This window comes from Streptopelia decaocto (genome assembly GCF_964273445.1).
Source record: "Streptopelia decaocto genome assembly, chromosome: 12".
Taxonomy (NCBI): Eukaryota; Metazoa; Chordata; class Aves; order Columbiformes; family Columbidae; genus Streptopelia; species Streptopelia decaocto.
Window position 1 is genome coordinate 3,839,184 of NC_138667.1, and position 25,200 is coordinate 3,864,383.

At 47.7% G+C, this 25,200-nt stretch overlaps 1 protein-coding gene across 6 annotated transcripts in view; it reads right to left on the reverse strand.

Moving 5' to 3' along the window:
* The window catches only part of NSD1 (nuclear receptor binding SET domain protein 1), a 60,955-nt gene that overhangs the window by 8,967 nt on the left and 26,788 nt on the right, over positions 1 to 25,200 (reverse strand). For all 6 annotated transcript variants that reach the window (XM_082063696.1, XM_082063695.1, XM_082063700.1 and 3 more), the window contains exons 6-22: positions 24,619 to 24,740; positions 24,198 to 24,489; positions 22,316 to 22,425; positions 21,158 to 21,227; positions 20,304 to 20,419; positions 15,620 to 15,763; positions 15,073 to 15,196; positions 14,353 to 14,553; positions 12,772 to 12,951; positions 12,291 to 12,447; positions 11,790 to 11,995; positions 11,122 to 11,234; positions 9,600 to 9,869; positions 8,152 to 8,268; positions 6,634 to 6,775; positions 6,093 to 6,199; positions 2,531 to 2,735 (exon numbers count right to left, since the gene is read on the reverse strand). In XM_082063696.1, coding sequence (XP_081919822.1) covers positions 2,531 to 2,735; positions 6,093 to 6,199; positions 6,634 to 6,775; positions 8,152 to 8,268; positions 9,600 to 9,869; positions 11,122 to 11,234; positions 11,790 to 11,995; positions 12,291 to 12,447; positions 12,772 to 12,951; positions 14,353 to 14,553; positions 15,073 to 15,196; positions 15,620 to 15,763; positions 20,304 to 20,419; positions 21,158 to 21,227; positions 22,316 to 22,425; positions 24,198 to 24,489; positions 24,619 to 24,740 — 2,676 coding nt within the window. The remainder of the gene's footprint in view (positions 1 to 2,530; positions 2,736 to 6,092; positions 6,200 to 6,633; positions 6,776 to 8,151; positions 8,269 to 9,599; positions 9,870 to 11,121; positions 11,235 to 11,789; positions 11,996 to 12,290; positions 12,448 to 12,771; positions 12,952 to 14,352; positions 14,554 to 15,072; positions 15,197 to 15,619; positions 15,764 to 20,303; positions 20,420 to 21,157; positions 21,228 to 22,315; positions 22,426 to 24,197; positions 24,490 to 24,618; positions 24,741 to 25,200) is intronic.

Consider the following 25,200-nt stretch of genomic DNA (forward strand, 5'->3'; position numbering starts at 1 on the left):
CCAGCCAAAGCTGCAACCGCCAACACTCACTTCGGCCACTGTGAAGACTCTGGGACAATTATTGTAAGAGGTCATTTATAAGTATGGAAAAATAAAGTAAGTCAAAACCTGCCAGTAGAGTTGCAGGAAGGATAAATCCTATCAAACCACTCTAATGGTCTTTGACAGGATAAAAGACCTAATGAATAAGCAGCCTCTCCAGAGACAGCCCCGAGCATTGGAGCTCTCGGAAGTAATCACACAATTAGTGACATGCAAACAAGCAGGAAATTCCAATTACTCGAGCGATGCCCATGGCAGAAGAAACATCTGAAGTAAAAAGTGCTGAACCTTTCACGTCCTGTATGATAACTGTAAAGAGCGGGCAAGGAAAACAACCACCTACGCGCAAAAATGGTAAAATGGCTACAACTGGCTGAAAATTCTTAGAAAACTGCTATTAATGGCAAACTGAGGGGGCACTTCCGATGATGTCCTTCAGGAGTCTATTTTAGTGCGTACTTTAGTTCCAGTTTCTAGAAGCAGAACAGCAAATACCCTTACAAAAATGGGTAGATAATAGTGAGGCTGTAAGGAACTGCAGAAATCTGGTTAGACAGGCTCACGATTTAAACTGGACAGATGCTCTTTCACCAACAAGGTGCAATGAAATAAATATCAGAGCAAAGCATGATGGTAGGAGGAAGAAATAAACTAAATACGTGAACAGGATCACGACAAGAGGACTCAAGGATGACAGGGCAAATCACAAACATCACATAAATATAAGTGATTCTCATTTCCTGAGATATTTTATGTAAAACACGAAACGTAATTATTCTGTTCCGCCAGCGTTGGCAAGGCCTCGGCTGCAATGCTGTTTAAAATCCTCTTGTTACCACAGTTTAAAAAAATGCATAGGCAGGTGGGACACGGTCCAGAGCAGACCAAGAATAATAATATTAGAAAATAAGAGCTGCAAGGAGAGCTTGTGTTTAAGCAGGAAAAGGACTAAGGAGGTAACAGTCTCCCAGTGTATAAAAAATGGTATCAGAGAGAGGGCAAGTCTCTGTTTGTTCAAGACAAAACTTTTCAAATGGGAAGCAGGGGAACTGGCTAAATGCTGGATTCTCCTTTATTGGAGATTTCAAAGCACAGGAAAAGCTGCTGGGATGTTACAGCTCCCTGCCTAAACACATAAAAATGAACAGAAAGATGATATCCGGGACTCCCTCACCCTGACCCAGGATGTTTCTGTACAAACGAACCATGTCCCCCTCAGCTTTCACATTGTTCTGTTACAGCGCTTGTGCAATAAGCAATCCAAGCTCTTCTGCATAAACACAATTCTCCCCAAAACTTAACACACACACACACACACACGCTCATAATTTCTCCCATCTATAAAACAAGCTACTGGTCTTTCTACGCCTTCGGTGGCGATGCAGCCGGGGGCGCTGACAGACGCTCCGTCGCGGTGGCTCCGGCAGCCGCTGGTTCCGCAGGCTGCTTTCACGCTTCTGAGCCTGCCCCATGTGTTCAGAGAACACTGCCCAGAGCTGCGTAGAGAATTCCTCATTTTGACAACACTTAGAGCATTAAATCAAAATATTTACAGCCCCCTAAACAAATTACTTCAATGCAGTTGCTTTCATTAACCAAATTTATCATCATGGCAAAAAACCCTTAATTAGGTTTGAAGAGTTATTCTAACTAAAAACTTGCCATCTATTACGGTTTATATTCTTGCCATTTAATTCTTTAGGCACTTGATGCCAGCATCAGCTTTTCCACCCTCCCGGCCTGGCAGATGTGGGGATAACTGGCCTACCAAGACCCAGGTCAGACTTCGTGCCTTTCTGAGCACTGGTTAAACCTGAACAATCATTAAAGGTCCCAGGAACTCCTTTAGTAACCAAAGCAACTTGAAACAACAGAGGAAACACTCCCCTCAACCAGCTCCTTAAAGAGTTTTAAATGCAACTTCAATATTTTCCTCTAATGGATATAACTTTACACTCACTGAGCTACTAATGAACTAGAAACTGGTTCATCACTTGTACAGGGAGCCCATTTCTTTCTTTGCACTCAATAAGAAATACTTTTTGAATATTTTTTATGTCAACCTCTGTCCTCATTTCAAGACAAACCAGAATACGCTTTGGAATCATTCTTTTCCTTAACTATGAATTCTATTCACACATCTAACACGTTTTTGTCAACTCCTATCAATTCACTCAATTGTGTTTAACTTTGGGGAAGCGGCCAGGCTGAGGAACCAACACCTCAGCTATCGCTGGGATGCTCCACAGACCGGGTCAGATCCCAAGCTCCGCTGCTCAGGCAAGGACCAGCTCCCCCTTCAGCAAACAATCTTTTCGCAGTCACAGTGGGGTGCAAACCAGGGTTGTGCCACAAAGTCTGTTCAAGCGAGAGAGATTCTTCTGCATTTTAAGACGCTATGAAGCGAGTGCGATGTGGTGAGCAGCGCCCGGGACACCTCGAGCCAGCGCCGTGCCCAGAGCTGAGCGCGGCCGCGTAGGGCACTGACCTGCAGGTCTCTTGGTCAGGTTGAGGCAGTCGGCGTGGTAAACCTTGGGGCAGCCCGGCCTCTTGCAAGAAACCAGCTGCCCTCCATCCCCGCAGCTGAAACACTCGTCCTCTCGTTCCTTCATCACCTCCGCCTGCGACCTGCGCTTCATCTGTGGCCGTCTCTTGAGCTTCTTGGACTTCTCCTCGGTGAGGCTGGGCTGGCTCTGCGGGTGAAATAACACCAGTTAACGCAGGTCTCTGCCCCTTCTGTCTGTTCGCTTCTGCTACGCTGGAGGTAACTGCAAACCTGCAAATAAAAATCCCACTGCCAGCCACACCTGAAACGTATGTAACTTCTGAGTATTTCCCAAACAATTTACTGCAGCACACAGTTCTCATTTCAAAGAGAAGTTGCCAAATTCATGTCTACTGTGATTAAGTTACAGAAGACATACCCATCATTAACTAATTGACATGGGATAAATGCTTTCTGACTACCTGCAAAATGAAGGGATATTTTAAAAGTTTCAGATCCTTCTGCAGGACAAGAGAGACAGAAGATTAAGGGATACATTGTTTAGAAGCAGAGTGCTTAGTTTATATTTAACTAATAATTATGTATTGTAAGCAAGAAACTAAACAATTACAACTAACATCATCAATTATAGATGTATTGTACATCAAATTTTCACAAACTGTAATGCATATGTAATAATTATGTGAATATAAGTAACGCAAGATCATCCAGTCTTTGGAGCACTTATGGAGGATGATCCCCACTGTTCCCCAGCACTGATAAAATAAAGAATGCTGCTTAACAGCATAATTGACTCTGTTAAGTTTATTTCTTCGTATCAATTTTTTTTTGAAAGAGCCTGGGAACTCTGTACCAAAGCCTGGTTAGAAATGTGATCTATACAATTAGCAAGAGCAGAAGGAGGAGCCGGGGCTGTCTGCTGTCGCTGAGCCTGTGCCACCTCTCGCTGACTCTCCAGGTCCCCAGTCACAGCAGCTGGGTCTCCTCGCATGTGTGACTCTCACAAATGGGCTCCCCCAGGCCTTCCTGCACTTTTTGATGTTCCTCACCCCCTCTGTATATTCAGTCTGAATTTATTTGTGATTGGTTTTCAGAGCTATTTGAGTTTGTGTCAACATTGATCTTGTTCTGCAGGTTTTTCTCTCCCTGAAGTTACCACCAGGACACATTCTCCTTTTCACAAACCAAACGCTTTCACGGTCTGCACCTCCACGCTTCCCAATGGCTTTTCTCTGCCTCTACTGAGTTTATTTCTCCAAAACACAAGTTACAGAAATCATACACTTTACTTCATACGATGCCTCACAAGCCGTGTACAGTGGCATCAACACTTCTCCAAAAAACGGGAAATCCCTCCCAAAGCGCTGCCCGCATTTGCCTTTTCTCACAGCCACGTCACCACAGCAGCTCAGTCCTGCACAAAAGCTCCTTCTCCACCACGAGAGACCACCGATGACCTTCTCCCTGCGGATTTGTTTCTGCTGTTACCCTCCAGGTGTACACTCTGATGTACCCCATGACTGATCTCCAGCCGCTCCCCAGTTATAACCAGTTATTCCTTTGCGATTGCTCCCACCTCTCCTTCTCCAGCACCGGTGACACCAGAGATCTGTGTCACCAGTACAGTTCAATCACTGTGCTCCCAACAGCTGTGTCACAAGCAGTAAGGACATAACCACAACTGGTCCCAAGATCCGCATCTAAATGGTTTAAGTGTTCTCTCTGGCCCAAGGTTTCCTCCAACGCTGCCTCCCCCCTCCCCAGCCAGGTCCTCAGACCGCTCCTCTCCTATCAAGATTAAAAACAAAACCACATTTAAAACATTTAAAACCTCTGCCTCCAGACCTACCATCATGTAGCCATGGTTATCCAGCTGTCCTGCCTCCAGGGAGTTTCATTTCTTGATTGTTTCCTTCCCCTTCACATGTGGGTATTTGTTTTCATGCCATCATTCCCCTTGACAATGGGGACCAGTCTGGCCTCTCTTATCACTGAGAATGCAGGCAGGGAAATCACTCCATCTAAGCTATTCCACCTATTCTCAGTGTCTAGTACCTTGGCAATCTAATTACAAAGAGAGTAAGAAAAACCTTTCACAGCTAATTTGAATGTCTAAGCCAGGTCTAACAGCTGGACTAAGTGATTCCCAGTCAGAAAGGTCACTTTTAAGAGTGAACTTGAGTATAATCAGCCAAGTTTTGTCTTGTTGTATCTTCAGGAAGCTTAAAAATGTGTCTACTATGTGACTAATTTAGAAAAAAAAAAAAAGTTAAAAAATAATAATAATAAAAAAACCAACCAACATGAACAAACACAACCAAAAAAAACCAAGGTACTGTTTCCTTGGGTATTGTTTCTTATCCCACCTCATCAAGATGGAATGAGTCGCCTCAGGCATCTCAACAGAACATCAATGCCAACTAAAGGGCACCTTTCGCTGATTTCCATCATGCAACCTGCAATTTCTGGCCAAAAAACGACACTCAAGCCATGTATAACACAGGAGCAGCACAAAATCAATTGAACTCTACATCTCAACCCAAAAACGAACTAAATGCACCAGATGTGTAATTCACCTCATCTGTCAACTTCTGAAGACATTTGTTTTCCTATCGTAAGTTAATTCTTTCTGCTGAACTAAGCTCTCTGGAGGATTCAAAAAACCTTCCCTATATTATATATTGACAGGGCTTAACAACTGTGGTGCTGGAGCTTTTAACCCTTAACCGTGGGTGAGTCAGCCACCAGTTCCCACATGCCAGAGCAAAGGGATTAGACTGATTTGGTGAAGCTCTTGAAACAAAACCCAACAGCTGAGACACAGATTTAGCTGGTGACAGCTGGGAACTTGGCCAACAGCTCCTGTTATTCTCCTTTTCCCAATGAGAACCAGCTCACACAAGGAGGTAATTGAAATAAATTCCTTTTGCTGCAACAATTCCAGTTACAAAACAAAGCTTTCAGAAGTCAGTGAGTTCAAAAAGCTAGTGATTTTTCTACTAGAGATATGGCCAATTTATTATTCCTGTCTGACGTGTAAACTTCAGTCGCTTAACTAAAAGAAGGAAAAACAGGAACTTTCTTATTGCAGCAAAGACGGTGATGCAGAGGCCTTGTGGCTCTGAAATAACTCCAGGCTGAAGGAATGTGAGTTTGCATGCTCACAATTTACTACGGCCTTTACTTTGGGAAATGAGTTGAGCTGTGGTTTCTTGGTTATCCGATGGAAGTCTTGCCCATGCCTGCCCTTTGCTGCTCTAGTGCAGCAGAAATTGCTGTGATAATAAGCGGAAAATTCTGAAAAAAAAATTATTTACACTTTTGGTGTAAAATCCTGTCGTTGTTTATACAAACTCTAATAATTGAGGTCAAAGATCTGCTCCCTCAGAATGAAAACTTGCATATTCAACTCATTTCAAGCAGTGTTCTCATGGTCACACTGAAACCAGATGGGATTAGTCTTCCTAAGATCTCCACATCAAATGATACACATCTATGCAAAGAGGCCATTTGGAAGAACAAAAGCTTAAAGAAAGCATCATACCTTTGGCCGTACTCCTAGGAAGCCGCTGCAATTTGGGGCACCGCATTTACAAACGGTCTTTCCGTTTCCCAAACACTCCAGATTGTAGTTGAAAGTCAGCTCAGTCCCTGGCACAGAAGCAGAACAAAACCAAGTAAATTGTAATGACCGATGGGGCAGAATGTCTTAGTGTTGAGTAAAAGCACTTGTGAAAGATACTGACATGAATGACTGGCTGCACAAGGATTCCAACTATTCATCTCCTGTGTGGATTGGAAATTCAGCACAACCCCACACTCCTACCACATCCTACAGCCAAAAGGAGCATTCGCCCCCAAGCTGTAGCGGGCTTAGTTCCACTTTTTGACCGTGTAAATTAGAACTATGAACCTCCATTTATACCATGGACATATGTGTTTCATTGTGTCAGTACTGGTGTCAAGTCTGCCTATAAGAAAACAAAAATAAAATATCTTCCCATGGAGCTACAAAGCTCTCCTCTTTCCTTACAGAAACACTCCCACACTTGTACCTGCGGCACCGACAGAGCGGGGCTCCTTACCAGCCTTGATATTCACAAGTGCGAAGAGCCCAACCCGAGTATCGCCATTCACACACCACTTCTGAGTCTCGCAGTTTGGCTGGCAGCAATGGTTCATGAATCGAGCGTAATTGCCCTTTGGTCCAGCATCAATGATTCGATCCTGGAATTGCAAAACAACAACAACAACAAAACAGAAAAACACATTTAATCAACTGTCATTTCGTGCTCAAGCTGTTGCAGCCCAGGTACCAGTGTGCCAGGAAAGCATTAATCAGGAGGGAAAAGCACAAGCAAGGCATCTGATTATGTCTGCAACACACCTGAGTACGTACACATGTTTTAACCAAATACAAGTGGCAGGTGTTGCGGGGTCGCCTGGACAATCAACCCACACCCTACCAGGTTCCACAGGCTGATGTCTCTGGTCAGCACTGGCAAGTCACACAGCAATAGTCTCCTGTGCACCATCATCTTCCTCTACAAAGACCCACAGGGTCCTGAACAGCCAGGAAAGCGCTACCGCTGCTTTCCGTGAAGTCCTCCCTGCGGTGGCAGTGCTGGACAGCCACCACACCAGCACGCTTCCAAGGCATCACTTGAGGCTCCAGACCCTGACTTCTGCTTAAAAGCAAAATACCAGTTCCTACTTCTTGTACGTCAATGTATAGAAGGAAAACAGGAACAGCATGTCACGTGTGAGGTACACTCCTGTGCAGCACGCTACCATTTGTTAGACTGAGTCAGAGAGAAGAGGGCGGCTGCAGCTGAGATCTGGGTTTGTAATACCGCGGGAGATATTAACACTCAGTTTTATCCCAGCTCCCACTCATCAGCCAGACAAGGAGAACAAGATACGCTCATTGAATTTCCAGCAAGAAGAGGGGAGACCCAGAACACAGTCCCATTGTTATCCTGTCCAACACTCAACAGCTTCTTCCCATACCCGTTTTCATGGTTTCCTTCTAATCTTTCCAAGGTTGAGTGACAGAGTGTGGAAAGCTGCTGACAAAACTACTCACCTCTGAAAGTCGGGAGCTCACACCAACAACCCGGCCTCCAGGATCACTGAGGAGTCTGTCGGGTAACAAACTCCAACGTTTTACTTAGATCAGCAAGACCTGGGATCTGAATTTAGGAGGGTCTCACTGTGCCCAAAACTTGTACACCTGAGGACTGGTGCCTCCTCTGGACACTCCACAGTTCAGCTCTGGGAAGGGTTCTGAGGTTACAAATTCACCTCGTTATGCTGAAACAGCATCTACGATGGAGTGCAGTACTACTGCGCTCCGACAACTGCCTCACCTCTTCTGAACAATCTCCAGTGGTCAGTTCAGAGTTTCCTCCTAATCCTGATATCAAACAAATTTCTCTACTGCATGTTGATTCTTTTAGTCTTTTCTGTAGTGGAAATGCAGACCAGCTCATGAGCAATTCTCATCACCTCTTTACTTGCTGGAGAAAACCCCCTATCGTGCCTTCTTTGCAATCATTTTAATTCTGCCTAGGAACCTGGCAAGAGAAATTCCTTCCACATACCTTATCCAGTGTCAACATGTAGAAATTGGTGATGTCATGCTCCTGAGCATAGCGGATTCGGGCTCTGCACTCCTCTTCATCAATTAGCTCCCCAACATACTCATTAACGAATTCACCCTGTCAGAGAGAAAACAACAAACTAGTAAGAGAAGCTCCCTCCAGGACTGAGGGACATCCACCTTTGTGCTAAAACTTAGTTCCCGTTTCCTTTGTGGAAATCTCTTCATAAACATCTTCCCTTCTGCTATTGCAACAAGCCTGACCTATAATCCAAGAGCCCTGAATCATTCCTCCGTTTCACGCACTCAACGAATAACTTGAAATCAATTAAATAAAGCAACAACAGCTATCAGATTGTTCTTTGTGCTATGGAAAGAACTAACATTCCTGGACAGCATAAAAGTAAACCACAAGAAGCTCAAAGCACAGCATAACAGTGCTCCAGCTGGAAACAATACCCTTTGGGGACCGACCCCACGGAGCAGCTGATGCACCTACAGCACCTGCTCCTGCAGCAAACCCACCGAGTTCCCTGCAGCAAAGTGCAGCAGAGACTGCGCTGCACCCAGCAAAGGGATCCCCAGCTCTGCTCCTCTGGGGCTGCCAGCTGCCTCCATAAATAACTGGGTTTTGCTGTTTCCAGACTGCCTGCTGAAAGTGAAACACCACAGGCGTGTGGAATGGCAAGAGAGATCCTTTAACCTACATCACAGCACAAAGTAAAGCCTCAACAGGACAGACTCACACTTTTTCATCCTGCTATCGAGAGGACAGCAGAAAGATAAGCCCTCCTGCATTGTCCCCACTCCTTTTTCAAACATTCTTCTCCTTCTATGCTAACTGTCCTCTTCCACTTCACCCTTTCTTAGCTTTGGGGTTCTCTTTGCTTTACCGTTCTTTATTCAGCACACACGTGTGTCCACAGAACTACTGTTCTCTAGATGTAAAAAGATATATACAAGTGTTCTAGCTGGAGATACCAGTTTCGGCAGCAATAGTAGCCATTTCCAAGACGTTACCCTTTTAGAAGAGCCAACCCATGTTTTCAGTTTTGGATGAAGATTCTCATGCTGGAAAAGTCTGGCTATTCAAGAATGGGGGAGAGGTATAATCACTGCTCCCTGTCTGGAAATCCTGAGCACTGTTTTTGGGCCAGTGTTGTGGTGTACTCATAAAGCCTATTGTCCATATGAGCAGACAGATGGAGCAATGATCTTCCTTACCCTGTGGGACACCAACATGCAAACCATTTTCTTGGTTAGCTGAGCCAAAACATTCCTGTCAGGATTGGAAAGTCAAATTCATACACTTCTTTCCTAAATGGCATTCTATGGCAAGAAGTCATCTTCAAATTATGGAAGACAGCAGTTTTTCTGATCTATTGAAACCAACACTGAGCAAGAGAGAAGCGGCAACAGAAAATCACATGCAGAAACAAGAGTATGTACCTTTCTGATGTCTGTTTTGGCTTGCAAGCCCCAGCCTCGTGCCAGCGTGCGGAAAATCTGTACCTCGGGATACTGGCGTTTGGAGAAGCACTGGTTCTGGCAGCGCTCCCCAGCAGGGCAGACCATGGGGTGGCATTCATAGAGCAACATGCGATTGATGCATTCCGAGTCCAGGCCGCACGGGTTTTCATCTGTTGGTTTGCAGTTGCAACGCGGTATCTCGGACAGGTCTGCAGTGAAGATCTGCACCTTACCCACCGGCCGGTTCACCTTGAATGCACAAGAAAGACAACAAGTTATCCTGACAGTCACCGCTATGCTCAGACCCTGCCTACAGTCTGACAGGCTGCAGTGCCAGCTGGTTACAGCGAGGGGCAGAAGGACACAAGGACAGGCACGTATTTACTTCTGGGCACACAGTTTCAAGAGGTACACAGTTATAAGCTTTTCCTTACAGCCCTGAGTTTTGATTCTGTTACCTTCCAGCTGTTTGTGCTCTTGGCTGTCCCTGTGAGAACCAGGCTGGCCTGCCTGTGACAGAGTAGAGAGAGCATGCCTACACACCAGGCCACAAGCGGTTTGCTCTCTACCCAACTGTAAATGAAAGAAAAACCAGACAAGGCTGGGGTTGGAAGGCCCAAAGAGGAGCTCAGAGTCAGGCCAAGGAGCTCTCTAAAAATTGCTCTGGAAGGAAGCAGAGTGCAGCACCAGGTGGAGATGCAACTAGAGTGTCTGTGGCACAAGCAGGGTTCTTTGGTTTTGGTTATGGCAGCCAACGCTGGAATGCGGCTAACAGAGAGTCAGGACTTTGGAGACAGACACCGAAGAAAAGCTCCTTGCTGTTCTTTGCCTGGGTGAGCAACATCATTGTCTCCCTTTCCTCTCCCAGAACACGAAAGGAGGGGATCATTTAGCAAAACTATTCCAGCCCCACACAATGTATCCAGTCCCACCACAGAGCAAAGTTTCGGCGCTGGCAGCCTGCCCAAGGCTGGCCTAGTCCTGATCCTCCTCCACTGCTTAAAGGCAAACCCTGCAGAAAACCCTGAGTAATCTCTTCAACACAGGCTCCCTCTTACAGTCCTGCCTCTCACCTCCGAACTTCCTTCTCACTCGTGTTCTCTGCTGCTTCCCAGCTCTTACTCAGTCTCTGAGCTCATCACCTTGTTTGGAGTGACAAGACTCACAGGATTAGGTTGTTCTGCCACCAGACAGACAGAAGTGCCTTTGCTGGCTCTTGCACTGCCGCTCCAAGCAACCAGGGTGCCCAGCTCTCCCAGGCACTGCCAGTACAAAACCAGCTCCAAAGCAGGGCCATGCCTGGGTGAGCCACAACCCCGATGTGATGAAGGATCCCAAGTGTATTTTGTGGTGCTCCTTGGGACGGACCCCAATGTGCTGATCTCCTTAGAAGGCCAGGATGGGTGGACATAAGCTTTGGCCATTCCACCCTGAAGCCCGCAAATCACCCGCACCGACAGCTCAAGACTTCCACACCTGTCCCCCCGCCACCTGCCCTCACCTTGATGTGTTTGTAGGGAGGAGGTTTCTTGTCATTCTTTTTGTCTTCCTGAAGCTGTCTCAGTTCTTTCTGTGCCTTCAACTCTTCAAATCTTACTGCAGCTTCCTGAAGAGCTAAATGAGATAATAGGTTGTGTTAGGAGGAACTCCCTCTGGCCACATGGAGCTGGGCTGCCAGTGTCCACCCAGTGATGACAGTTCAACCCACAAAGCTCCCCCGGCCGCGTCCTTCAGAGACCGAGGTTCACCAGAGGAGCGTGAACAAAAGGCCAATGCAGTAGGGCAGGAGGGATCTGCCCATGGGGGAGGAAGCATCCAAACTGTAAGCTGGCTTTGCCTGCTTTTGGGCAGAGGTGTCAGGCAGCTGCACTCACAACTCTCAAGTGCATTTTTATATACAGACGCCAACAAAGCAGCAGCTCACTCAGATTTAGAGTGGCTATGTCAGAGTTGGAGAAGCATTCAAGATCTGCACACCCTTCTCCCTCTCTGGGAGTCAGACCAACAAATACTCTGAGTGTGCTGGATGATAGATAAGTAGCAGCATATTCTACAAATTTAATTGGACTTTAGCTCTAAGGTGACATTTTCCTGTTACAAGAACGCTACTTCACCACACGGGAATGAACAGAAAAAGAACATGTACCTCCCTGGACGAAGACAAGTTACCTTTCTTGTATATGCCATCCACGCCCTTCCCCATCTTGTCTTTGCTGCTGACATCACCTTCCATGTAAGGGAACACACGGGCCTGATGTGTCCACAGGTAATCCTTGGAGCCAAAGAACAGCACGGGGAACTCGCCGATGTCATGTTTCATTTTCTGGATGTTGACAGGAATTGTCCTAGGATGGCAAATCTCAGCTGGCCACCACCTGCAACACAGGGAAAGGCAGATGAAACCTCTGGCTTCCTCACTGCCAACCACCTCAGAAGCACGCTACTGTGTGGAGACACGGGGAAAAAGTGCGTGAGGGCTACCAGCAAGGCTGGCGGGGAGACAAGAGGCTACTGGAGATGGAAACACGCACTTTACCAGCCGCTAAATGCATGCAAAAAAGCCAGAGACTGCTGCACTGTACCCTGCAGAGAGGAGCAGCTTCTCACCTCAGTCACCATGAGCACTGCATGAAGAAGGGATGGGGACAAGTCTGTTCTACCTTCACCTACCTGTAGCGCCCAACTTTCACCCAGACTACTTCTTTGTAGTGTGGTTTTTTGCCTGCCTTGCAATCATTACAATACCAGCTTCCCTCTGGCATCTCAATGTTTAGACACTCACGGTGAAATGCAGCCGGGCACGACTCGCAGCATAAAAGGCTGCCCCCTGCAAAGAAAAGGAGGAGGAATTATCAGAGTCACTGCGCACGAGTCCTGAACTCCACATTCCCAGACAGATACAGCAGAGAATAGGGCATGATGCTCTTGTGCAAATCCTTTTCAAAAGTTGTGCCCTATTCACGCTGCAAGAAGAACCCTTCTAAGGATCCAGAAGTCCAAGCCTGAAGCTGGACTTCAACGGGCTGCACGGGAAGGCAACTTGTTTTAGTTCTCACTAGCGCACTCTGGACTAGCAAAGCTTCTGCCTGCTCTAGTGACTTCTCGTCAGCGCATCACTTGGTGACAGGGGACCCAGAACAGCTCGTCTCACCTTCTGAGCAGACAAAGCACCAGCTGACATTGACGTGCTCGTGGTTGCGGCAGCCCCTCCGTGCAGTGAAGTGGTTGGGGCAGATGATGCTGTTGGAGGCGAGGACCACGGAGCCGGCGGCGAGGCAGAAGTCGTTGGAGTGGTATGCAACCGGACATCGCACACAGCGCATCAAGCGACCTGGCACCAGAACACGTTGGGAACACAGTGAACCTCTAAAGGAGGCTGAGATTTTCTTTCCTCCCAACACAAGTCTCTACTGAAACCTAAGCTCAAAACAAGCAACTACAGGTGATCTTCAGAAAGGGAAACAGACCATCCATGACAAACTCACTAGATTCCTACCAAATTATACATATTTTAATATTATATATTTTAAAAATACATATTTGTATATAACATATACACAATTGCATTATTTAGAGGTGAAAAACACCCTGCATGCTATGCAGAAACAGTTCAAGAGTTCACAGCCCGGGACTGCTTCCTATCATACACAAATAATTAGTAATCAACTCAGACAGTAATTACATAGGGGGTGTTCCAAGTGCTTAGCTGTGCACAATGAAACCAATCCGTGCAGCTTCTGAAAACATCAGCACTTGCCTCTCCACTTTATCAGATTTTTAACCTGAAATTCCAGAAGGGAGAATTCTGAATTGCCTACAGGCCTAATTTACCCAAGGTTTCTCAAGCCTGTTTTCAGTTCCTCACAGGAGACTATGAACAGGGAGAAGAGGTGGGAGGGAAGTGGTAAATTTGACCACTGAGAACCAGCAGCCAGAGGAACACAACGCAAACGTTCGGTGGGGAAGTGGTCAGCTGTGGGCTGTGGGTCTCAATGTTATCTTCCACACCAAATACTGATGTGTGGGGAAAAAAAGACAACTTTAACACAGACCGTGAGGATAAAAATAGAGCTGGTCTTATTGCCACTCATCCTAAGATACTGAGAATTTAAAGAAAGGCATCTTTAGAAGCAAATGTACAGGGCAGTCACATAGAAGTTTGAAGTTTAATCATGTGAGATAAAGGTCAAGGTATTGCCGACAACAGCTCAAACAATGTTTCCCTGAGAGGCTCAACCCAAGGGTGTCACTATGACAAGTCAAGAGTTTGCATTATAAAAACAGGACAATTAGACCAATATCACAGTTTTTACTATGCTGCTCTCTGTGCCGTTGCCTTGGTAGCCAATGCTGCTACGCAGGCACTGTCTGCAGCGCTGGCAGGGTGAGAAAAAGTACATAAGAAAAACATGAGTGTCCATATAGCTCCAGACTTATTAAAAAACCCAGAGAGGCATGTGGCACCGCTGGACGTGCAGGCATCCGAGTGTCTGGGCAGACGAGAACATTTGAGCTGCTGTGTCTGACCATCAGGAGTGCTGATGAGCAGCGCACAGACACCCCCTTGCACTCCTGAGAGAGGCTGTTCCTCCGCAAACGCTACAGCGAGCGCTGTGGCAAGGACAGAACATCAACATGAGGAACTAGTGGACCAGGTAACTGCACAGTGGACGTGGAACAAAGAAAAGGCTTCTAACTGCATCCCCTAGACCCCTCTAGAAGATTTTGGTACCTTTAGATGCAGAGATGTTTGCTGGGTTAGCAGCATGACAAGTCATGCAGATGTGTAGGGAGCATCGGAAGCCCTTGTTCTGCATGACTGTGGGTGGATACTTTTGTATGCACGCTTCGTGGTAATACTTCCCACAGAGGGGCAGCAAGCACCGTTTGACATCTTCCCCGCAGCTCTTGCACACAAAGCAGGTATGGACCCCTGGAGAAAGAGCAGCAGACGGAACACCGGTCACATAAATGAAGACTTGATGCTTCCACCAGCCTGTGTGTTAGCACGGCACAGCTTCGCAACCTGCTGTAGCTGTCCCAAAGCACAGGTCTCTGCAGCAGGCTGTGTCCGTCTGCAGCTGCAATAAAACTCCAGATGGAAAAAAAAAACTATAGTTGTGATTCCAGGTCAGGGAAAAGTAAGTAGAAAAACAAGAGTCAACATTCCTGCTTAGACATTCCCTCCTTTCCAGCCCTCTCTCTAGTCTCAGATAAGAATTTCCCCTTCTCCTTCCCACCAGATCCTGGACATTCACTTCTTCACACTCCACACGCCTGAATTAACAGTAAGACCAGTTAATTAGTAAGTCATTTTAAAACATCAGACTAATAATCAGAAGACCAAGAGCTATTTAGCAGCCCTACTGTGGGCACATCACTCCAGCAAAGGAAGCACCAGGTAAGTGCGTAGCAAGTCCCCATCCTTCCGCACTCATAAAAGCTGCTGTACCTGTGGAACACTCGTTGCAGATGAACTTGCCCTTTGGCATCTCGGAGAGCCCAAGGCACTGCAGGTGGAAAGCACCACAGCACTGCGCCTCACACAGCAGCAATTCCCCCGGCTTCTCGCAGATCTGTGGGGAAAGAAGCACAATGGCAGCTCTGAGCGTCCCCAACTCATCCAAGGCAGCAACAATCCACGTGCTGGCCAGGACTGCCAGCACAGACCCCCTGTGGAAAACTGCTACATTCTCCTTGTGTTAGTTCATTCAGGTAATTTGTGCATCGCTGCTGCCATTCACCATCCAGTCCCTGCTACCACACATCTGCTAAAACGAATCCTACGTCTGTTACATCTCACTACCATCTGTGAACTTTAGCAGGAGGAGAGGCAATCGCAGAGGAAAGGCTCAATTCAGAGCACAAAAAGCTGGTTAATTCCACAATAAGTACCTTGAGGCTACCTGGGCTTATCTGTGGGACCAGCATGTCCTAGAACTTACACAAACACACTTTACAGTGGTAAAGTTTCAGAGAGATTTCTTTAAGGACACTACCTGACACACATTCTCCTTGAGAGCTGCTCCTCCTCCACGCTCCCCCTGCATCTTTTTGGACGAAGGCACTCCGTGGTCGTTCTCTGACCCCTCTTCATTACCCTCTTTGGGGCTTGCAGCAGTCCCATGAACCGATGTCTCCCCCTTTAAAAAGAAATCCATAATCAGCACTGTCAGTAGTTCCTTGTCCTGACTTGGAAAATACAAATTCAGACATTGAGCATGTAACAACTTTGGCACTTGGTCGGTGCATGTTACCCACCCCAGAGAGAACATCCCCCATGCACTTCCACCAAAAGACTCACAAGGAAAAGAGTTTACTACATCATTAAAAAAATACATGCTCAACGCAATTATTTTCCTGTGCATAACCTCTCTCTGAAGAAGGTAATGCCCTGCATACAAACAAACCAGGTAGGCTGGAATAGCCTGAAGCATCCTACATGCTAATGTCTGCTTGCCCTGGAAATGCAAACAAAAAACTTCAAATTATCTTTATTGCAGTTTCCACCCAGCAAACGAGCCAGACTTCTCCCCACACTTGTCTCAGCTTGTTCTAGCTCACGTAAAATACAGACACATAGGTACCCGAGGGCTGTGCTGGTAAGAATGAGCTGGCCAGCGCCAAAGAGAACAGTGCAGCCCGGCATTTACACCATCCTGCCAGGGCAGAGTCCTTCATGAGCATCTGTCCTGTACGAGTACTGCAGCACCGACCATAACATCTACTGCTGAAACAGCATCCTGCTGAGGAGAGGGGTTCCAATGGTGAAGACCCAACCGCACCCTCAGGGGTCAGTCAGGGATCCTGTCACAGGGCTTCCCAAGGTAGAAGGACACCTGGTGTCCATGGGAGCAGCCCAGACACTGTGAGAGGGAAGGAGAGCAGCAGGTATCCTAGAGACGCTTGTTTCTACCACAAGATATTCCTGTCCTGCAGCTGCACAGGGCAGCACTGCCTTTACTTTTGCCAGGACAGGGATCGCCACCCTGACAGACTCCAGGCCTTTGGGGACAGCCTGGGCAACACCTCAGTGGCCTCACCAGCACCAGCTGCCACTCCAGACCCTATTTTTTAACATCCCAGCTCACTGCAGTGAACTGAGTGGTCTCGGTGCGCAGCTCCCCGCTTCTTCTTGGGTCAACGCCCCACACCCAGTGCGTGTCCAGACACCAACTGTTCACCCGAAAGACCCTGTGAGGGACCCAGAGCACTGGCAGGAGCAGCAGGCACCACTCCCACCCCTCCAGCCCTGCTCCGTGCTGGGTGTCCAGCTAACGATTGGGAGAGGGAGCTTTGCACCACTTTCTGTATGGGAGCTGTGGTGCTACTAAAGCTTGTAAACTGAACTGAAAGCCCTCTGAACACATTATTAATATGGGCAAAACAAGGACATAAACATCTCCTACAGTTTAAAGCTGGCAGACCCTGGAGCTAGCATTCAGATCAGATAATGGTGCTTCCTCTGGTTGTTTTTTTCTTTCATTCCCTAAATGCAGCAGTACGCTTTTCTCTGAGAACACTTTAAAGCCATGTGAGTTCTGCAGAGCAATGATGCATAGGTGCACTGACAGTATATTACAGCACACAATACAAAGATGGATGGTATAAATTTTCTTTATCGAGCACAAAGAAGAGCAGAGTCCCAGCTACAGACTACTGCCAGTCCAACATACCACACAGCGTACAGACTTACAGACTATCATTAGCATCTCACTGGAAAGCTGGCAGCGATGCAGCCTGTGGGAATACTGATAAGGGGCACGTAAGCTGCTGCCATCCTACCACACAGCCTGGCAGAGGGAAGGGAAAGATCTCTGTGGTGTTGGTAAAATGTCCATCTACAACACGACAGCCACCTTTGCCTTTATATGCAATAGCATCTTCTCAAGCTAAGCGCTATGACACACTTGCTAGTATTTCTGCTAGGAATTACAGTCTGCTGCAAGGCAGCCCTCTGTCCAAAACACTTGCTTTGGCTCCCGGAACCTCCAGGAGCAGCACCAGCAACCAGTGCTCCAAGGACTGGGTACAGCTCAGGTCCTCCTACACAGGTTCTCCCTTGTCTGCTCAGCTCAGCAGTGACCTCAGGCTTGCAGAGGTCACTGTAACCGAGAACAAGAGCAGAGTTAATCAGCTACTGGTATGGGCAGATATCAACTATAGCTTCTGCTTACACTGGGGCCCAGTGTTACAAAGTGAGCTCAGCCCCCCTCATGGTCACCAGGGTCCCTGTCAGGAGGGGCAGGGTGCTGGTGAACACCCAACTCATCCCCTGTGCTCAGCGGCACCACCTTCCTGCTTCAGCTAAGGTTTCAAGATAGTGTTTTGGAACAGGGGAGGCATAATCAGACTTGCTACAGAGGTATAAGTGATTTAGAACTGGCTTGGGTCTTCCCATCCTTCAGGCCGCTTTCTACTATGGCTGCCAGGACTCCTTGTTTTGAACCTTGACGGCCGTGTTTCACATGTTATTGGAATGGGAAGGTAAAATACACCTAGGAGTCACAGAGGATTAACCAGCAACTCTCTGGTCAGATCTGAAAGCATCTGCAAGCAGCAATGCTGCTTTAACAACTGGGCCCACACTGCCCAGCATAGCACAGCATGCCCTAGCCCCACTCTTTCAGCCTAAACCAGGCCCATTTGGTTCTGCAAACAGCTGGCAAATCTGCATGTTTCCCATGCCAGGATCTTGGCCTTATTTTAATCAATGCTCCCAGAACTGCACAGGGAAGGGAACATCAAAGCCAGGCAGGATGGGTAAGGCCAGACACCTGCACTCTGTGAAAGGGGAGGAGTAGATGGCTGTCCAAGGCCAGCACTCAAAACAACCTGTTGTGCTGTTCCCCCTCCTTCCCCTACCCAGCACAAGCCCTGCAAAACCACGTACCTCCTAGAGAGGGCAGCTCTCCCCTCTCGGGTCTTCCTCCAGAGCTATCTGTGCTGCTGGATCTGGCACAGCCTCAAAAGCCTGTCCTGTTCTCTGGCACAGCCTGACCTTGGCTCACAACCTTGACAACCATTTCAACAGCATTTTCCATCCCCTTCTCTCAGTCTCTTGCTGCCCTGACGTTGCAAACTTGCATTCCTGGCTCCATGGACAGGCAAAGACAGAGAAAGCTGCTTAGTTCAGCCCAGGCAGACAAGCTTTCCTCTGCCCTCTCTTCCTCTGAAAGCAGCTGGGTCCAAGGCTCCACTGTGCTGTATCAGACTATTTCTTCCAGCACTGTTCACAACAAAGTGGGGTTCCTTGCCTGGTATGTGGAAAGTCACCTAGGGACATGGGTTGTCCAAATCTCACAGGAAAGCTCTATTGCATCTCCACAGCCCACTAATACTCACCAGTACCCACACACTCACCTAAGCCAAGGGGCGAACACTCACCACAGCAACTCAAGAGATACAATCACAGAGAAAAGGATGCCGGCAAAAGGTGCCAAGCATCGGTGTGGGGTTTGTTTGTTTATTTTGGGCTTTTTTTGGCATGGTTTACCATACCCAACTTCAGGTTCCCAACACAGATGTCTAAGGCTGGATGGAGGTAGTTGACTCCCTGGGCTTCATTTGCAGTCAACAGCGGGTGCAGGATTCAGAGCCATGGCCTAACTACATTGCTGCTCTGACCTGCCCCCTCTTTTCTTCCCCATGAAACATTCACAGAGAATCTGCCGGCTCAGAGCTGAGCCAATGCTTTAGTAGGTGCCTAACTGCAGACCGCGTTAACTACCCCCCATCATGGACAAATGTATTTGTACAGGCTTCTTTGAAACATGATTCCAGATGAGCACACTTTAGAAAGAGCACTAACAGCAGCACAGGACCACTACCCCGCTTTATCATCCCCAGCAGGAATAACCTTTTCAAAAAGCAGTAGCAGCAGTGTGGCTGGCACTGCTCAGACGAGTGCTGTGACGTTTGTGCTCTCCTGGACGCTGTATAACAACAACAAATATAACAATATATGTCTATAATTGGCTCCTGAAATACATACTGACTATCCTGACAGAACAGCCTGCTGCTGAATCTGGGCCACTGGAAGTGGGAGGCGATGGTGAGAGGCCCAGGTGTCCAGCCTCTCCCAGGAAAAGTCTTGCTTCCCCTACACTTGGTGATACCTGGCTCATTCCTAAAAGGCAAAATGTGCTTGTCAGAGATATTTGTATGCCAGCTCTGCTGGATGGCAGAATGTAATCAGAGGCTCCTGTGAGCAGTCACAGACAGTCCCCCCCATGCCCTCCAACATGGTTCTTAGCTGACCCTGCTGTGCAGGGGCAAGTGGAAGAAGGGCTTGAAGTCCACAGTCTAGTGTTTGTGCTTTATACTGGTGCAAAAAAGGGCAAGACTCCCACCACCAGAGATCTTTTACAGCAGTTAGACCTTCTGAGGTGCAAAGCAAGGTGCCAGGCAAAACCCAATTCCATCAGAACAGCCTCTCTTCTGGAGAGTTAGCTGAGTAGAAGCTTAAAAACTGAGCCTAAGTTAAGCAGTCATCACAAAACAGCTACTAAAACAAGGTGGTATCTTCAGCTTGAGCCCCAGCTCATGCAGCTACATCAGTGGGACAAAATCCCAACTGACAGGCCAGCCAGCCAGAGATGACCAGGCCTCGGCTCTGCCAATGCCCTGGGAAGTGGCAGACAGGTTACAGGAATGACAGCACCCAGGAAGACCCAACAGTACCTCAGAGTGTGGGGTCTCCCCCAGCCCCTCCTCATTTCTCTCCTTCTTGGAATGCATTGCAGAGGCATGGCGCTGTCTCTTCCGCTTCCGCTGCTTCTCCAAGAGCTTTTCAGAAGCTGAGATGCAACAGAAAGACCACTCAAGGAAAATGCAGAAATAATTCCCTTGCTACAGGTGCCAGCAGCAAGCTCTACACCTTTTCTGAGAGTTTCAGGCTGGGTCCTACTGTCTTTGAGGGCATAAAGGCTGGGGCAACACCAGCCTGCAGGCAGCCAGCCCCCTGTCCTGCAGCCACGGGTGGACCACCGATTCACACTGGTTTAAGCTGCTTTTGTTAGGCTGCTGAACAACATTACTGACTTTTCCCAAGACACACCCCCAGCAGAAAATAAATGCTTCCAACACAAAGCTTATGTTGCTCATCAAATGCTGATAATTACACCCTCTCCCACCGCACTGCAACTAAAACTTCCTCATGTTGATACCAACGTGACACAAAAGCAGATGGGGGGAGCACAATGCAACTGCACAACTGCCCGTGGGACAGGGCAGACACCACTAAGCCTGGTCACAGCGTTGTCGTCAGGCGAACAACAGCGTATTGGTAAAGACCCGGGCTGACAAGTGTCCTTCAAGCACCCAGACTACAGGTAAGAATATCCCATGGAAGTAAGAGCTCACCATCTCCACCTTCCATAGGGAAACCAAAGACATGACAGCACCTCGGCCCAACAATCTCCATACCTATTTCTTCTGCCACTGCCTCAGCTGAGGCAAGAGCCCTCTGAAAGCCCCGGACACACACAGAAACCCACCCGTGACCAGCCCATCCCCACAGCCCTGCACTCACTCACCTTCTCCCAGGTCCGAGAAGTGGGTTGGCGAGTAGAGCTCGGAGTTGTCGCTCTCTGAAGGGCCAGCGTTCTGCAAATACACAACAGTCAGGTCACCAGATGCAGATCAGAGATGCATGTTCCTCAGCCACTCAGAGACTTCACAAATGACTGCAATGTCTATCTTACAGTTCAGGTCATTAATTCGCCAGCGATTAGCGACTTTGCAGGAAAACATTTGTTTTGTGTGTGTGACAGATCCCACACGGAACAGTCGGCCTCTGCGCAGGGCAGAATGCTGAGTCTGCTGCGTCTTGTGCTCAGCAGCATCATCTGCTGCGCCTGAGCTCTCCCAAAAAGGCTGCTAACACCCTATAAGGTGCTGGGAAGAGAGACTCTCTTCTGGCTTTACACTTTTATGGAGCTTAATAATGAAATACACTGGCCTCCGCATCACTGCAACCATGATAACTGTATTAAGACTGTGCCACACACAGAGGAAAAGGAAAGCAGGAAAACTGTTATTAATCAAGCTCAGAAACAGCGGCAACGAGTCTCGTGCAGGTACACCACCCAAAATAATTCTCTACAAGTTGCTTTTTTCCAAACTGTGCCACTGGATATCAAGTATTTAGTGAAGAAGAGCAGCACTGCCTTTAAAAATCTGCACCAAGCGCTGTACGTAGGCTACGTCTGATAAAACTCAAGCCTCTGTCCTGCTACAAGCTCTGTACTTACATACCATTCACCAGCTCACTTGGGAAGGTAATAAAGGAAACACTGCTCAGAAGAAAGCTGATGGAAAAAGACAAAGCTTGAAGTTCAAGCCCAAGCTACACTGCAACAAAACAGTGACAGAAAGCCTCTGCGCAGGACATTTCCGCTCAAACCTTCCCAGCCAGCATCCAAATGACTCTTTTTTCCATATAACTCAATGAAGACAGGAGATTTTACAACCAAAATTACCCAATCCCCATTACAAGTGGGGAGGGGTGGGGAACACATTTGTATTCAGCAGATTTCTTCATCATAACACGGCAACCAGCACCTTTGGGAAGGGTGGACCTTTGCTCCGGGGTCACAGCCAACAAAAAGACACAGCACTGTGTCTCATTCAGCAGAGTTTGCTGTCTAGACTAATTTTCTATCTGTTTTTTAACAGCGCTGGAAGGAAAGTACCTTCTTTGGGGGAGTCCACTCCTCCTTCTTTGGCATAAAGGCAGTGTCCAAATCATTGGATTCCAGGAGCTTTTTCGTGGGCTTCCTTTGACGCTTGCTTTCAAAGTTTCCTGCAATGAAACTCTTCACATCAGATAAACAAGGGTTTTCTTCCACCAGGCCAAGACCATTAAGCAAATATCAGCCAAGAGTTCAAAAATCTGCTTCACCCTGTCTTTGGGATCACAAGCTCCTTGGGCAGAGATGTCCATCGCCTGTTTCTGCACAACTTCCACAACAGACCCCAGCCTGCCATGTCCTTCAGACATACCTCAACGTGCAACACAAAAATCCACCCGCAGAAGAGAGACTATGAAGTCAATGCTGGCAGGTAACACATCGTGCCAGCACGATTCAGATCATAATTTCCCAACCATTTGGATCTGGCCTGAGTCAGTCCCATCATTGAAAAATACAGTCCTGCCTCCCCTCCCACGCCACTCAGAGCAGCATCCACGCTGCGCACAGCGAAGGTGAAAACCACCTGGGAAAGACACCCCAAACAAAGCAGCTGTGACCTGCACTGTTTCCTGGTCAAGCCTTTTGCTGGCACTCAAGAGGCAACAAGTCATTAGACTTGGGCTTATCCACACTAATTGTGGCAATAGTATAAACTTAAAAGGACCACCAAAAAATGAGTGCGAGACACTTGGCAGAAACAGCTTGCTACCTGTCCTGCCCTGTGCATCTGCTCGCTTCATCAGCCTTGGCTGTGTGCTCTGTGGCACCTCTGCACACACCATTTATGCGCAGACACCTCACGGAGGGACAACCTGGCATTGTCCCCACACCCAGTCCCTGCCCATGGCTCGGGCTCCGCGTGCTTCAGCCAGAGGTGAATTTCCTCGGCAGCGGGCAGAGCTACGTGAGCTCTGCAGACGGACGTTCACTCCAGCTGCTGCACCCTGTACTGTTTGCCTGCATCGCCAACCTCAGGCTCGCATCCCCCATTTTTCCTCCTTTAATTCGCTCCAACTTTCCGTTCCTATCTGACACCCAAAGGCAATCCCTCTGCCCTCAAACATAACCGGCTACCTGATCTCTCACTGACCATACTTCTCTGCCTGCTTGGTTTAATTTTTTTGACCACAGGCCCCTTTAGAACAGGAACAGTGTTCCTGCCAAGTCAGCACAGCCAGAACACCAGGGCTTTTACTCTGGACATGTCTCTAGATGCCACCAGAGAATGAACATACTGCAAAGTAGACAGCATGTTGGAAAGGGGAAAAAACCCATCGGACCGCACTCCTCTTTGTGTCCCACGCCTTACTGAAAGCCAAGGCCCTGGCCTGCTGCTAAGACAAGTCTCTGACAATTTCTATAAATCCTTAGAACCTCTAAGAAAAACGTTTTCCTAGAGGGATTTCTGTGCTACAACTCCCCGAGCTCACGAGCAGAGCAAAAGGCCACCCCACGAGCTGCGTGGATTAGACTTTGCCTGTCACCCTCAGCACGGAACATTCATCCCCAGGGTTTTAACAGCCGAAAGAGACCTTCAAGCTAAAGGAATGCTGCTGTTTGCAAGCACAGGCGGCAAGGACTCAAGAGAAGGAGTTGTGACTTTCTTCATTTGGACAAAGGGGTGTTCTGTGCCAGGACCAAAGGAGGACCATTGTACTCTACAGAAAGCTAAAAGCGTGCAATCATCCAGCTCATCAGTTCACCCATTGCACCTGCCCCTTCTCCCTTCCCAGCACCAGTAACGGTCACTAAACGAAGCAAAGCTATAACAAACTAACAGATCAATAGCTACTGACCTTTTTGCTCTGACCGAAGCAACAATTTCCGCTGAACTTGTGACATATTGACTTACAGGAGCAGAATGACACAAACTCTCGCTTACCTGATTTCAAGAATCTCTCGTCTGCATCTGGAGAAGCAGAAACTTCAGAAACATCTGAGGAAGACAGCACCAGCTCTGGAAAGTCTGAAGGTCCTTCTAGAAGTCGATCAGTGGGATCAGCAGAATGAGATCCTAGTTCTGAGAAGGAGCACTCTGCTTCGAGGATGGGAGGGGACTCTTTGGTTGAAGATGGAGTTGAAACCAAAGGACTCGGCCCCCGCTGGGTATCTCTGTCAGGACTGCATTGTGCAGGAAGATCTCCTTCAAATTCAGACCTCACCACAGAATTCACCTAGCACAGCAGAATATGGTGGTGAAAACGTTCATCCTGCACGGCACTGCAGACAGCAAGAACGCATCAAAAGCACACAGAGCAGAGCCCAGAATAATAACCACGAAGATCACGTCAGCCTTCACCCACCTTTTGCAATTGCTCCTGGCCCTTCCTTGATTTTTTCTTGGGTGCAAATAAGTGATCATATTCTTCTGCATATTCCAGAAGCCGTTTACTTGGCTTTCTAAGGCGTTTCCTCTCTGCATGTACTAAGAAAAAGGAAAGCAGCTTCAAGACTGTGTTTCTGAGTTGACCACAAGCCAAGACTCTCCTCATGATCTGCAGATAATACTTGTTCCTGCCTCCTCTTCCAGAGGTTCCATGTGGGAAGAGACCTGATACTTCTTTCTCTTTGATACAGCCTTATGATTTTTGAGCTTCCTATTTTCCATAATCCTGACATGGTAGGTGGGGTTTTTAACGACCCAGGGGACTTCAACCGGTTCAGGTAAGAAATCAAAACACATTAGATATCTTGACTAAGAGGCTCCTGGCATTTTACCCAATGTCTCCCTAGACAAACTACAGTACTTTTACTAAAACCTAACTCTATTCGCAGTTTGGACTCATTGTTGCTAGTTTTGCTGTTAAACACTTTCAGTTTTAGTGCAGGGGCACGTGGAAATGCTGTTTTCCCATCAAGCGGCACAGTTACTAGTTTCACTAGTA